Source organism: Carcharodon carcharias, chromosome 13 (assembly GCF_017639515.1).
Source record: "Carcharodon carcharias isolate sCarCar2 chromosome 13, sCarCar2.pri, whole genome shotgun sequence".
In the NCBI taxonomy this organism is placed as follows: Eukaryota; Metazoa; Chordata; class Chondrichthyes; order Lamniformes; family Lamnidae; genus Carcharodon; species Carcharodon carcharias.
Genome location: NC_054479.1, coordinates 16,988,581 through 17,001,407, shown reverse-complemented (window position 1 = coordinate 17,001,407; position 12,827 = coordinate 16,988,581). Strand labels below are relative to the sequence as shown.

The following is a 12,827-nucleotide window of genomic DNA, read 5'->3' as shown; positions in this document are numbered from 1 at the left end:
ATTTGGAATGCATTCACTTGCTAAGTTATCAGGGGAACTAAAGACACCCTATTTAACTAAATCTTACAAATATAAGTGGCAATGGAAGCCTAGTAGGAAAGTTATTTGTTCATTAAGATTTCTTACATTCTTGTCATTACAGTGATCAATAGCATTGACTTTCTGGTTACCCTTTTAGATTGTTGATCCAATATTTTAACCTTTGACCATTTCAGTGATGTGAAACAGCATTTTAAGGATGAGTATTGAATCTCTCTAGAAATCCATATTGAACTTACAATTTTGGAAAAAGTGACTATTTTATATTTGCATTTTCAGAGTAACTTTTTGATGGCTGATACGATTTACTGTTCAATCACTGGTTGGTTACTAAAACACATTGCTATCTTATTTCTCTTTATATTGAAGATTTACTGGAAGAGGATTTCTGCAAAGAAATATCAGTGTCTTTTTTCACTGTTATTAATGGCCTCATTTGCTGCTTATAATCAATTAATTGAGTATACAAATGGTTAATGATCTAGTACACTGGAGAACTGTTAATTTGTCTCAGCTGTAGGTAAAAAGCTCTAGGATTCTTAAAGGCAAAATTATTTGCACCACAATTTAATAGTTGTAGTATAAAAAAATTTAATGTAGTATAAAGGAATAAAATTGCTTACTTAAGTGTTTCTAAATTGGAGAGGGAAAACTTTATATAAAATGACTGCTACTCCAGCTGCCTCCCATGGGTAGTTCTACAGCATAAAACAGTATTAGAAGGAATAACTTTAGATTCAATGAACAAATACCTATCTATCACTTAGGATTTTGAAGCAGTTTAGGAAATATCTTTCCTCTTTAAATATTTCTACCAGTCTGCTTGACGAGGTACAAGTGATATCAGTAGAGGACAGTGGCTACCAATGCTGTGTATTTTGTTTTATACAGATTCAAATGAACCACACTTATTGTTTACCAAAGCACAGAATAAGGAAATGTGTTTGTCACCTTCACCCACCACCTAGGTAAGTCACTGATGATAGCATTGTTGTCTTCCTTCTTGATTAGCTGAAAATTAAAACCTTTGCCAGAATGTGGTTCCATGTGTAACACAGCTTTTCAGTACCTCAAGGAAGTTTCCATTCTTCATGTGTGAATCTCGATATTGTGTTGTCAGACCTTTTCATTGTAAGGGACCTCATTTTCAAACCACACCATTTCCTTATTTGATGCACACATCAAAGTGGCAGGAGCCACTGCCAGCAATCACACCATCCTGTTTAATGACTTTTTTTTTAACCATGGGGACACCACTGCATCTCCACTGCAAGCCAGGCTGAAATCAGCTAATTTGCCATGGATAGGAATCGAATGTGAGATTCGACTGGTTTTAATGGCTTAGTACCACAACAGGTGGTGCATTTACTCATGAAACCACCTGGAAGGAATGAGGGAGAGTCTAAAGAAAAATGGTGAAAATTAAAGGGAGAATGGCATTAGGCCTCTGAATATCTCAATCCTATAAGAGTTTTTTTTCATTCATTCACAGGATGTGGGTATCACTGGCTAGGCCAGCATTTATTGCCCATCCCTAATTGCCCTTGTTCAGAGGGCATTTAAGAGTCAACCACATTATTGTGGATCTGGAGTGGAGTCACATGTAGGCCGGACCAGCAGATTTCCTTCCCGAAAGGGCATTAGTGAACCAGATTGGTTTTTGCGACAATCGGCAATGGCTTCATGGTCAACATTAGACTTTTTTTAATTCCAGATTTTTATTGAATTCAAATTCCACTATTTGAATCCAGGTCCCCAGAGCATTACCCTGGGCCTCTAGATTACTAGTTCAGCGACAATACCACTACGCCATCGCCTCCCCTTATAGGGAATAGAAAAGCCAATGTCTTATGTGCAGGCTGCTTTGTCCTGGACAGTGTCAAGTTTCTTGAGTGTTGTGGGAGCTGCACTCATCCAGGCAAGTGAGGAGTATTCTATCACACTCCTGACTTGTGCCTTGTAAATGGTAACAGGCTTCGGGGAATAAGGAAGTGATTTAATCGTTGCACGATTCCTAGCCTCTGACCTGCTCTTGTAGCCACAGTATTTATATGGCTAGTCCAGTTCAGTTTCTGGTGAATGGTAACCCCCAGGATGTTGTTTAGTGATGGTAATGCCATTGAACATCAAAGTGCAATGGTTCGATACTCTCTTGTTGGAGATGGTCATTGCCTAGCACTTGTGTGGTGCAAATGTTACTTGCTGCTTGTCAGCCCAAGCATGGATCTTGTCCAGATCTTGCTGCTTTTGAACATGGACTACTTAAGTATCTGAGGAGTCGCGAATGGTGCTGAACACTATGCAAACATCCCCACTTCTGACCTTATGATGGAAGGAAGGTCATTGCTGAAGCAGCTGAAGATGGTTGGACTGAGGACACAACCCTGAGAAACTGACCTCCAGAAACCATCTTTCTTTGTGCTAGGTCTGACTCCAACCAGTGGAGAATTTTCCCCCTGATTCCCATTGATTCCAGCTTTGCTAGGGCTCCTTGATGCCACACTCTGTTAAATGCTGCCTTGATGTCAAGGGCAGTCACTCTGACCTCACCTCGGGAGTTCAGTTCTTTTGTCCATGTTTGAACCAAGGCTGTGATGAGGCCAGGAGCTGAGTGGCCCTGGTGGAACCCAAACCAGGCATCAGTAAGTAGGTTATTGCTAAGCAAGTGCTGCTTGATAGCATTGTTTATGACCCCTTCCATTACTTTACTGATGATCGAGAGTAGACTGATGGGGTGGTAATTGGCTGGGTTGGTTTTGTCCTACTTTTTGTATACGGGACATATATAGGGAATTCTCCATATAGCTGGGTGGATGCCAGTGTTGTAGTTGTACTGGAACAGCTGGCTAGGGGCACAGCAAGTTCTGGAGCACAAGACTTCAGAACTATTGCTGGAATATTGTCAGGGCCCAAAGCCTTTGCAGTATCCAGTACCTTCAGCCATTTCTTGATAACATGCGGAGTGAATCTAATTGGCTGAAGACTGGCATCTATGATGCCGGGGACCTCCCAGAGTAGGCCGAGATGGACCATCACTCAGCACCTCTGGCTGAAAATTGTAGCAAATGCTCCAGCCTTTTCTTTTACATTGATGTGCTGGTCTCCTCCATCATTGAGGATGGGGATAAATGGGGAGCCTTCTCCTCCAGTGAGTTATTTAATTGTCCACAACCATTCATTACTGGATGTGGCAGGAGTGCAGAGCTTATATCTGATCCATTGGTTGTGGCTTAGCCCTGTCTATTACTTGCTGCTTATGCTATTTGGCACACAAGTAGTCCTGTGTCATAGCTTCACCAGGTTGGCACTTCATTTTTAGGTATGCCTGGCGCTGCTTCTGGCATGCCTTCCTGCATTCTTCATTGAACCGGGGTTGATCCCCTGGCTTGATGGTATTGGTAGAGTGGGGGATATACCGGGCCATGAGGTTACAGGTTGTGTTCAAGTACAATTCTGCTGCTGCTGATGGCCCACAGCACCCCATGGATGCCCAGTCTTGAGTTGCTAGATCTGTTTGAAATCTATCCCATTTAGCACAGTGGTAGTGCCACACAACGCAATGGAGTGTATTCTCAATGTGGGACTTTGTCTCCACAACGACTGTGCGGTGGTCACTCCTACCAATACTGTCAAGGACAGATGCATCTGTGGCAGGCAGGTTGGTGAGGATGAGGTCAAGTATGTTTTTCCCTCTTGTTGGTTCCCTCACCACCTGACACAGGCTCAGTCTAGCAGCTATGTCATTTAGGACTCAGCGAGCTTGGTCAATAGTGGCTCTTGGTGATGGACATTGAAGTCCCCCACCCAGAGTACATTCTGCACATTTGCCATCCTCAGTGCTTCCTGCAGGTGGTGTTCAACATGGAAGAGTACTGATTCATCAGCTGAGGGAGGGCGGGACATGGTAATCAGCAGGAGGTTTCCTTGTCCATGTTTGACCCGATGCCATGAGACTTCAAAGGGCCTGGAGTCAATGTTGAGGGCTCCTGGGGCAACTCCCTGCCGACCATACCACTGTGCCGCCACCTCTGCCGGGCCTGTCCTGCCAGTGGGACAGGATAAACCCAGGGGTGGTGATGGTGTTGTCTGGGACAATATCTGTAAAGTATGATTCCTTAAGGTGCTTGGTGACACAGGAAATTCCTCTCGAACATTGGGCTCAGCTTCAAGTGTAGCTGTGTCCTTGTTTTATCACAATCTTGTTGTTATTTAACTGATAACTGCTGTAAATCACGTGAAGTTAAATTTGGCAACAGTGAGAAGGAATCAGGTTACTGCAGCTGGCTTAAACATTGTTTTTCTCTTCAACATGATTTGCTTAAAGCTTCCTTTCCTGAAGTAGTATGAGGCCCTGTTTAATAGTTGGGGATTCAAGATATGTTAGCAGAAGGAAGTTGAAGGAAATTGCTTCACCCAGCAAGAGCCAACAAAGTCCTGTGTATATGTTTTTAAACCCGCCTCTGCCTGAGTGAGTTTGGATACTGTAACTTGTAAAGCTAGTTGCAGCATTGTCTTTGTTGAGTTCATGAAAGAGTTTGTACAAGATGGGGGAGGGGAGGTGACGGAGGTGGGGGGGGTGGTGGGTGGGTGCAGTGTGGGGGGGGTGGGGTGGTGGTGGGGGAGGTGGCAAGTTAAAAGTCAGTATGTTGTTCTACTACTGTAGCTGCCCTTTGGACTTGGTGTTGGGGGTGGTGGGAACTAATGAAGCTTAGTCCAAGGATTTCACTGATTACAGGAATGTAAGCTTGAATTCTTCCATAACGGGGAAAAACGACCCACCTTCTAAGTGATTTCTGCATCTGGGGAGGTGAGTGAGTTTTTTTTTAACAAACACAAAAGATCACTCTCGCCTACTTTCTGTACAAAGCATGTATTTTTCTAAGTGATTCTTATGGACGAAGCTGGACAGTTGCCAGTTTACAACATTCTTTCATTTTAAACTGATTCCTTCATGTGTAAGCCTCTTTGCTAAATATATTCTTGTTAATGTCTGTTGGAGGTTAATGTGGCCAAAGATTTAAAAAGTGAAACAAAAGGCATCCAGTTTTGAATTGATCTGTTGGCCAATAGAGTATGAAAAGTTGGCATAATGCATCTAACCATTTGTTGTTCGTGGAATTTGTTATACACAACAATTAGGTGGTGTGTTTCCTTATGATACAATAATGAGTCCACTTCAAAAAGTAATGACTCATTAGTAACAAAACTGCTTTGGAACGTCCTGAGGTCATCCTGAGGATGAAAGATACTAAATAAACACGTGCTTTTTTTTCCCTTATCTACGATGTCTTGTGAGTAAAGGCACAAACTTTACAGCCTTTACAGACTCAGAGTTTGGCTCTGATGTCCTCTATGACTGAATAGCTTATCACTTATTATGCATCATGTCGAAGGCCCTTGCAGTGAGTTGCCATTGCCTGTGAATGCACATCTCAGTAAGAGTCACTAAGTCAGTGCTCTCAGGAGATCAGGGAGAAAGGGGGGATAAAATCTGGCCTCACTTTAAATATATTTAAAAAAAGCACTGATCCCCTTTAGAGTTTCCCTGCACTCTGCGTTGTCCTAGACAAGAATGCAAGCTGGAGGTTTACACTCAAGGCGATGTCACTAATAATCAGGATATAGGTGACAATGGTAAGGTTGTAGTTATTGCTCGGAGCTAGTTGCCCTCAGAAGATGGTGACTTTTCTCCTTGAACCACTGTACTCCTTCTGGCAGCAGTGCTCCCACAAAGGTGCTAGGTAGGGAATTCCAGGATATTGATCCAACAGTGTTAAAAAAAAAGTGTCATGTCCCAGTCAGGGTGATGTGTGGCTTGGGACAGAACTTGCACATTTCTATTCTGCTCCTTGAGAATTAATTCAGAGGAGGGAGATGCTCGTGGCCATAAGGGGGTGACTCTTTCTTCATCTTTCCCACTTTTTCCCCACCCATCCTCCTGGATTCAAAACACTTGATGGCATAAGTTACCAAACTCAAATTCTCAGAATTGAGGGAAACCCTAAAATCATCTGCTAACTGTCAATAAATGTCTATAGCTTTATGCAGCTGTTGGCCTACTGTGATGCTTATTTCTATTAGTTTATATGAATAAAAATGTTTTCTGGAATAATTTAATGTATTCCTTTTAAAGAACTGATGACATTTTTTGAAAAGTAATAAAGGAGATCCCTAGGGAGTATGTCAGTACAGCAAAAGTTCACCAATTCATGAAAGTTTGAATTGACAATATGACAGTAACAGACAGGATAAGCTTATTTATCTGGAGGAAGGTGAGGCTAGGTAAAAAGTTAGAGGTGTAATATGCTAATGAGGAATATGCAAGTTCCATTTGCAAATATGAAAAATGGTTTTGGTTTAGCAAAGTATATGTGATTTCAGTGAGATCTAGATGCCTATTAAAAGGCTGCTCCTTACCAACTTTGTTTAAAACAATCCTTTTGTGTGAACTTCTCTTCCATTGAAAATATGCATTTGTTTGTAAGGGTCTTCAATGCCTGTTTGAGGCTAATTTGTTTTAAAGTCAACCTTCACATTGTGATTAAATTTTGTGCAAAAGGTGCCATCCAGTTTAGGGTGAAGGAAAGTGCCTTTTCGTTTGTCCTTTTTCTCTAGGACATTGTGTTTGATGTTCAGCTCCAAACTGGCACCTTGCTCTCATGTATGTTTGTTGCTATAAAAACAAAAAACTGCGGATGCTGGAAATCCAAAACAAAAACAGGAACAGAAATACCTGGAAAAACTGAGCAGGTCTGGCAGCATCGGCGGAGAAGAGTACAGTTGACGTTTCGAGTCCTCATGACCCTTCAACAGAACTAATTTTACTTAGTTCTGTTGAAGGGTCATGAGGACTCGAAACATCAACTGTACTCTTCTCCGCCGATGCTGCCAGACCTGCTGAGTTTTTCCAGGTATTTCTGTTCCTGTTTTTGTTTTATGCTTGTTGCTAATCAGCTTAGAAAGTGAGTGTTGGCGGACTAAGTGACTGTGAGAAATAGCACAACTGAGCCCAGATCTTTCTTCACATAATTTTCAGCAGGAGTCACCAGATAGTAATCATGAGTGAAACATTGGATTCTTTTTATTTCATTACTATACTCGTCTCTCCATCAACTTGGTGATGCTGAGATCCTCTACCACTGCAGCTCAAGCTGAGATTACAGCTAGCTGTGTAAACTGGTGTGTCTGTTTTAAAAAGAAAATACTCTATTTGTACAACCACCTTCAACGCCTCTGTGTTCTTTTGTTCTTTTGTCTGTGACATCTTTTGATTATCTGCTCCTATCACTGCTTGCTTGTCCCTACAACCACACCACCCCCCCCAATTCTCTCCCCACCACCCAACACCCCCTCCCCCCCCCCGCCCCCCCCCCCACCTCCTACCTTAAACCAGCTTATATTTCACCCCTCTCCTTAGATTCACTCAGTTCTGTTGAAGGGTCATGAGGACTCGAAATGTCAACTCTTTTCTTCTCCGCCGATGCTGCCAGACCTGCTGAGTTTTTCCAGGTAATTCTGTTTTTGTTTTCTATTTGTACAATGCCTTATTAGAAAATGTCATGAAGCACTTCACATACAATGAATTGTTTTAAATTGCAGTGACTGTTGGGAGGCAAATGTAACAATTTTGCACAAGATCCCACAGAAAGCAATTAGAGGAATATCCAGACATCCTGTTTTTTGAGGGTGTTGACTGAGAGGGGAAAGTTGGCCAGGACACGTATTGGGGAGATCCTTGCAGTACTTTGCATAAGGCCATGGGCCTTTGTCGAATCATAGAAGGATACATCTCAGAAGAAGGCTATTTGACTCTTTGTGCCTGCGCAGGCTCTGTGAAAGAGCTACTCAATTATCCCCACTTCCTATTTTATTTTCCCCACAGCCTTGAATTTTTTTTCGGTTATTTGTCCAATTTCCTTTAGAAAGCTATTATTGAATCTGCTTCCATCGTTCTTTGAGGCAGTACATTTCAGATCATAACTCGTGCAAACTTTTTGCCCCTCATGTTGCTTCTGTTTCTTTTGCCAATTAACTTAAATCTGTGACCTCTGGTTACTGACTCTCCTACCAGCTGTAACAATTCATCCTTATTTATTCTTATCAAAATCTTTCACGATTTTGAACACCTCAATCATATCTCAAATAACCTTCTCTGCACTAAGAAGAACAATACTATTTTCTCTCATTTCTCCACTTAATAGAAGTCTTTCATCCCTGGTATCATTCTACTAAATCTCCCCTGCACCTATCTAAGGCATTGGCATCTTCCTGAAGTGTGGTGCCAGAATGCACAGTAGTCCAGCTGGGACCTAACTCATTTTTTTAATATAAAGATTTAGCAAAACTTCCTTGCTTTTTCACTCACTTCTATTTATAAAGCCAAAGGTACCCTGTGTCGTTTTAACAGCTCTCTCATGCAGCTTGTCTTGCCACATTCAAAGACGTGTGAATGTACACCTTAAGTCTCTCTGTTTCTACACCCCATTTAAAATTGTACCATTTGCTGCTACTCAGGGTGGTGTCCTAGGCCCAACTGTCTTCAGCTACTTCATTAGTGACTTTCCTTCCATCATAAGGTCAGAAGCAATCACTGATGATTGCAAAATGTTCTGCACCATTCACGAATCCTCAGATACAGAAGCAGTCCATGTCCAAATGCAGCAAGACCTGGACAATATCAAAGTTTGGGCTGACAAGTGGCAAGTAACATTTGTGCCATATAGATGCCAGGCAATGACCATCCTGCACAAGAGAGAACCTAACCAATGGCCCTAGACATTCAATGGCATTACCACTGCTGAATGCCCCACTATTAACATCCTGGGGGTTACCATTGACCAGAAACTGAACTGGACTAGCCATATAAATACGCTGGCTCCAAGAGCAGGTCAAGAGGCTAGGAATCCTGTGGCGAGTAACTCACCTCCTGACTCCCCAAAGCTTGTCCACCATCTACAAGGCACAAATCAAGAATGTGATGGAATACTCTCCCCTTTCCTGGATGAGTGTAGCTCCAACAACATTCAAGAAGCTTGACATCATCCAGGACAAAGCAGCCAGCTTGATTGGCACCCCATCCTCAAACATTCACTCCCTCCACCACCAACACAGGGTGGCAGCAGTGTGTACAATCTACATGATGCACTGCAGGAACTCCAGTCTCTTGAGACAACACCTTCCAAAACAAAAACAGAATTAACTGGAAAAACTCAGCAGGTCTGGCAGCATCGGCGGAGAAGAAAAGAGTTGACGTTTCGAGTCCTCATGACCCTTCAACAGAACTGGGTGAATCCAAGGAGGGGTGAAATATAAGCTGGTTTAAGGTGGGGTGGGGGTTGGGGAGGGGGGGGGGGTGGGGAGTGGGTTTGTTGGGGGGGGAGAGAGAAGTGGAGGGGTTGGTGTGGTTGTAGGGACAAGCAAGCAGTGATAGGAGCAGATCATCAAAAGATGACACAGACAAAAGAACAAAAGAACACAGAAGTGTTGAAGTTGGTGATATTATCTAAACGAATGTGCTAATTAAGAATGGATGGTAGGGCACTCAAGGTACAGCTCTAGTGGGGGTGGGGGGGCATAAAAGATTTAAAAATAATAGAAATAGATGGGAAAAGAAAAGTCTATTTAAGTTATTGGAAAAAACAAAAAGAAGGGGGAAGAAACAGAAAAGGGGGTGGGGATGGAGGAGGGAGTTCAAGATCTAAAGTTGTTGAATTCAATATTCAGTCCGGAAGGCTGTAAAGTGCCTAGTCGGAAGATGAGGTGCTGTTCCTCCAGTTTGCTTTGGGCTTCACTGGAAGAATGCAGCAAGCCAAGGACAGACGTGGGCAAGAGAGCAGGGTGGAGTGTTAAAATGGCAAGCGACAGGGAGGTTTGGGTCATTCTTGCGGACAGACCACAGGTGTTCTGCAAAGCGGTCGCCCAGTTTACGTTTGGTCTCTCCAATGTAGAGGAGACCACATTGGGAGCAACGAATGCAGTAGACTAAGTTGGGGGAAATGCAGGTGAAATGCTGCTTCACTTGAAAGGAGTGTTTGGGCCCTTGGACAGTGAAGAGAGAGGAAGTGAAGGGGCAGGTGTTGCATCTTTTGCGTGGGCATGGGGTGGTGCCATAGGTGGGGGTTGAGGAGTAGGGGGTGATGGAGGAGTGGACCAGGGTGTCCCAGAGGGAGCGATCCCTACGGAATGCTGCCGGGGGGTGGGTGTGAAGGGAAGATGTGTTTGGTGGTGGCATCCTTCCAAACCCATGACCACTACCATCTAGAAGGACAAGGGCAACAGACAGATGGGAACACCACCACCTGGAAGATCCCCTCCAAGTCATTCACCATCCTGACTGGGAAATATATCGTCGTTCCTTCACTGTCGCTGGGTCAAAATCCTGGAATTCCCTCCCTAACAGCACTGTGGGTGTACCTACACCACATGGACTGCAGCGGTTCAAGAAGGCAGCTCACCCCCACCACCTCAATGGCAATTAGGGGTGAATAATAAATGCTGGTGCGCGCATCCCATGAACGACTTAAAAAAAATTTAGTTTGTACTGCCCCTTTTTCATTCTTCCAACAAAATGAGTCACTTTATGCTTCTCTGTGTTAAATTTCATCTGCCACGTCTTTGCCCCATTTCACCAGTCAGGCTATATCCTGAAATAAAAGCAAAATACTGTGGATGCTGGAAATCTAAAATAAAAACAGAAAGTGCTGGAAAAACCAGAGAGAGAAACAGAGTTGATGGTTCGAATCCAAAGTTTCGGGCGCTCGGCCAAACTGGAAGACTGTTAAATTGTGCATGATGACGTCGGGCATTGGCTTCCACCTCAGTGCAAGGGCACCGCCTCTGAGGAGGCAATGCCATGACCCCCAATGTCACCTCATAACCGCTTTAGTAAGGTTTGCTGCCTCTGCTGTCTGTCATAAGGCCTGGACCTATGGAAAACATGAGGGACATTCAGGGCATTGAAACAAAATCTTGCTTCATAGCTTTACCAAAGTTGCAAACAAGCAACAAAACATAATATGGTTGCCAAAGTTGCACAAAAACAATACATAGCACTGATGAAGTGAATGCATGTCACTTGTGAAAACCCCATCCTGTGCTCACGGTGCCTTAAACTTACACTTGGGAGTGCTACGTCTTTGTGCCTCCCCAGCAGCATTGGAGGCAGGTTGCTGACTATGATGTTGTGTCGTCCTGCTGGCCAGTGGGGCCTAAGTAGTCTCCACCTGGGACAGTGCGGTCAGCGACATGGTTGGGCACTCCTTAGTTGTCGCGACCTCAGAAGATGCCACAGTCACTTGCAAAGGGGCAGAGGAGCTGTGCTGTGCTGTGCTGTGAGAGGAGCCCACAGAGATGACAGACTGCTTGCCCGCCAGCATGAGGTATATCTGGACCTTCCTGCTCACCATTGATGGACGGGCACCTAGCAGAAAGACTAAATGCCTAATCCATCTCTCACACTGGCAGTGACCTCCTGAGATCACCGTCTTGTGTGAGGGCTTGCTGGTCCTAATGCGACCCCAGGAATGCTGATTTTTTTTTCCTGGAGCTACCTCTCATGAGAGTCACCACTCTCTTAACGAAGTAGGCTGTGTACTCAGTGCTCAGGTCAATGCAGTGCTCAAGCTCCACGTGGACTCCTCCATGACAGAGACCATGGTATGCAGACCCTAAGGAATCTCTGCCAGATCTTCCCCCGCATCCTGCTGGTCATCCAGCATTTGCCACCTGATGGACGACTCTAGAGGTTCATCATCTGCCTCGGACTCGGCATGGCCCTGGACTCCAGCAGTCCTCCGACTGCTGGCGTCCTGGGCGCTCTCTGCCTCCGCCAGCTCCTCACGCAAGTATGATGTGTCCTCACCACAGTGCACTCCAAATGAAGCCGACACGCTATAGCACTCGAGGTGCCTGTATCTGTTCTGGTGATTAGTGCAGAGAGTGGATGTAATGCGGGTGCATCGCTCAGCAGTTTTTCCTCAGGTGTCAAGGGGGGGGAAGGGTCCTCAGGGTCAGCCGCACATTGTGAGGATGGCACTTCTGAGGGAGAAACAGAATATGTCAGTTAAGAACATCATCGTTAAGTGTCTGCAAGCATGACGGTTGCTTGCCAAAGCAGACACATGCCTCACTGAGGCACTGTGAGTGGCCAAGCGATGGGTACTCTGGATTTGAACTTCCCATTAGAAACCCTGCCACTACCCTGCCCTTCTTGCACACTCCCCCAGTCTCTTATCTGCACTCTGTGCTCTTCCAGTCCTCTGAGACCCCTACCTCTCCAAGACCTCTGCCTCTCCGAGACCAGAGGGCCTTGCTCCTCATTCGCATATCTTGTCCAGGGCATTCATCTCAAACCTGGACAGGATCAGGATGTTGGGCACCCCAGCATCCGTTCATAAGCTCTCCAGCGCTTTATGGCATCTCTTCTCCTGAACGTAAGCAAGTGCATTCATTAGCCCATCCTCTACCTGCAACACCATTCCAGCCTGACAACCCTCCCCCTGCCCTGGATAGCCAGCTTGAATTGCCTGTCAGATGGGCACTCCTCACCCTTCTATACACACAAAGTGAGCGGCAACATCTCCCATCCTTGATAGGCACAGAAATATGTGTCATCTGGCACTATGCATTTCACACCTCTGAGCGCAGCAACTTACGGCCACCCTCCAAGACATCTATACTCAGTTCCATGTCAAGTTGGTCCTCGCTCTGCAGACTGCAAAAGATCATCACAGCATCACAGCATCTTTACAGTGCAGAAGGAGGCTATTCAACCCATCGAGTCAGCACTG

At 44.7% G+C, this 12,827-nt stretch overlaps 1 protein-coding gene across 1 annotated transcript in view; it reads left to right on the top strand.

Annotated features, from left to right (window-relative positions):
• The first annotated feature begins 4,390 nt into the window (after positions 1-4,390).
• The window catches only part of acacb (acetyl-CoA carboxylase beta), a 126,210-nt gene continuing 117,773 nt past the window's right edge, over positions 4,391-12,827 (top strand). The window contains exon 1 of the mRNA XM_041202590.1: positions 4,391-4,507. Coding sequence (XP_041058524.1) covers positions 4,482-4,507 — 26 coding nt within the window. The 5' untranslated portion in view covers positions 4,391-4,481. The remainder of the gene's footprint in view (positions 4,508-12,827) is intronic.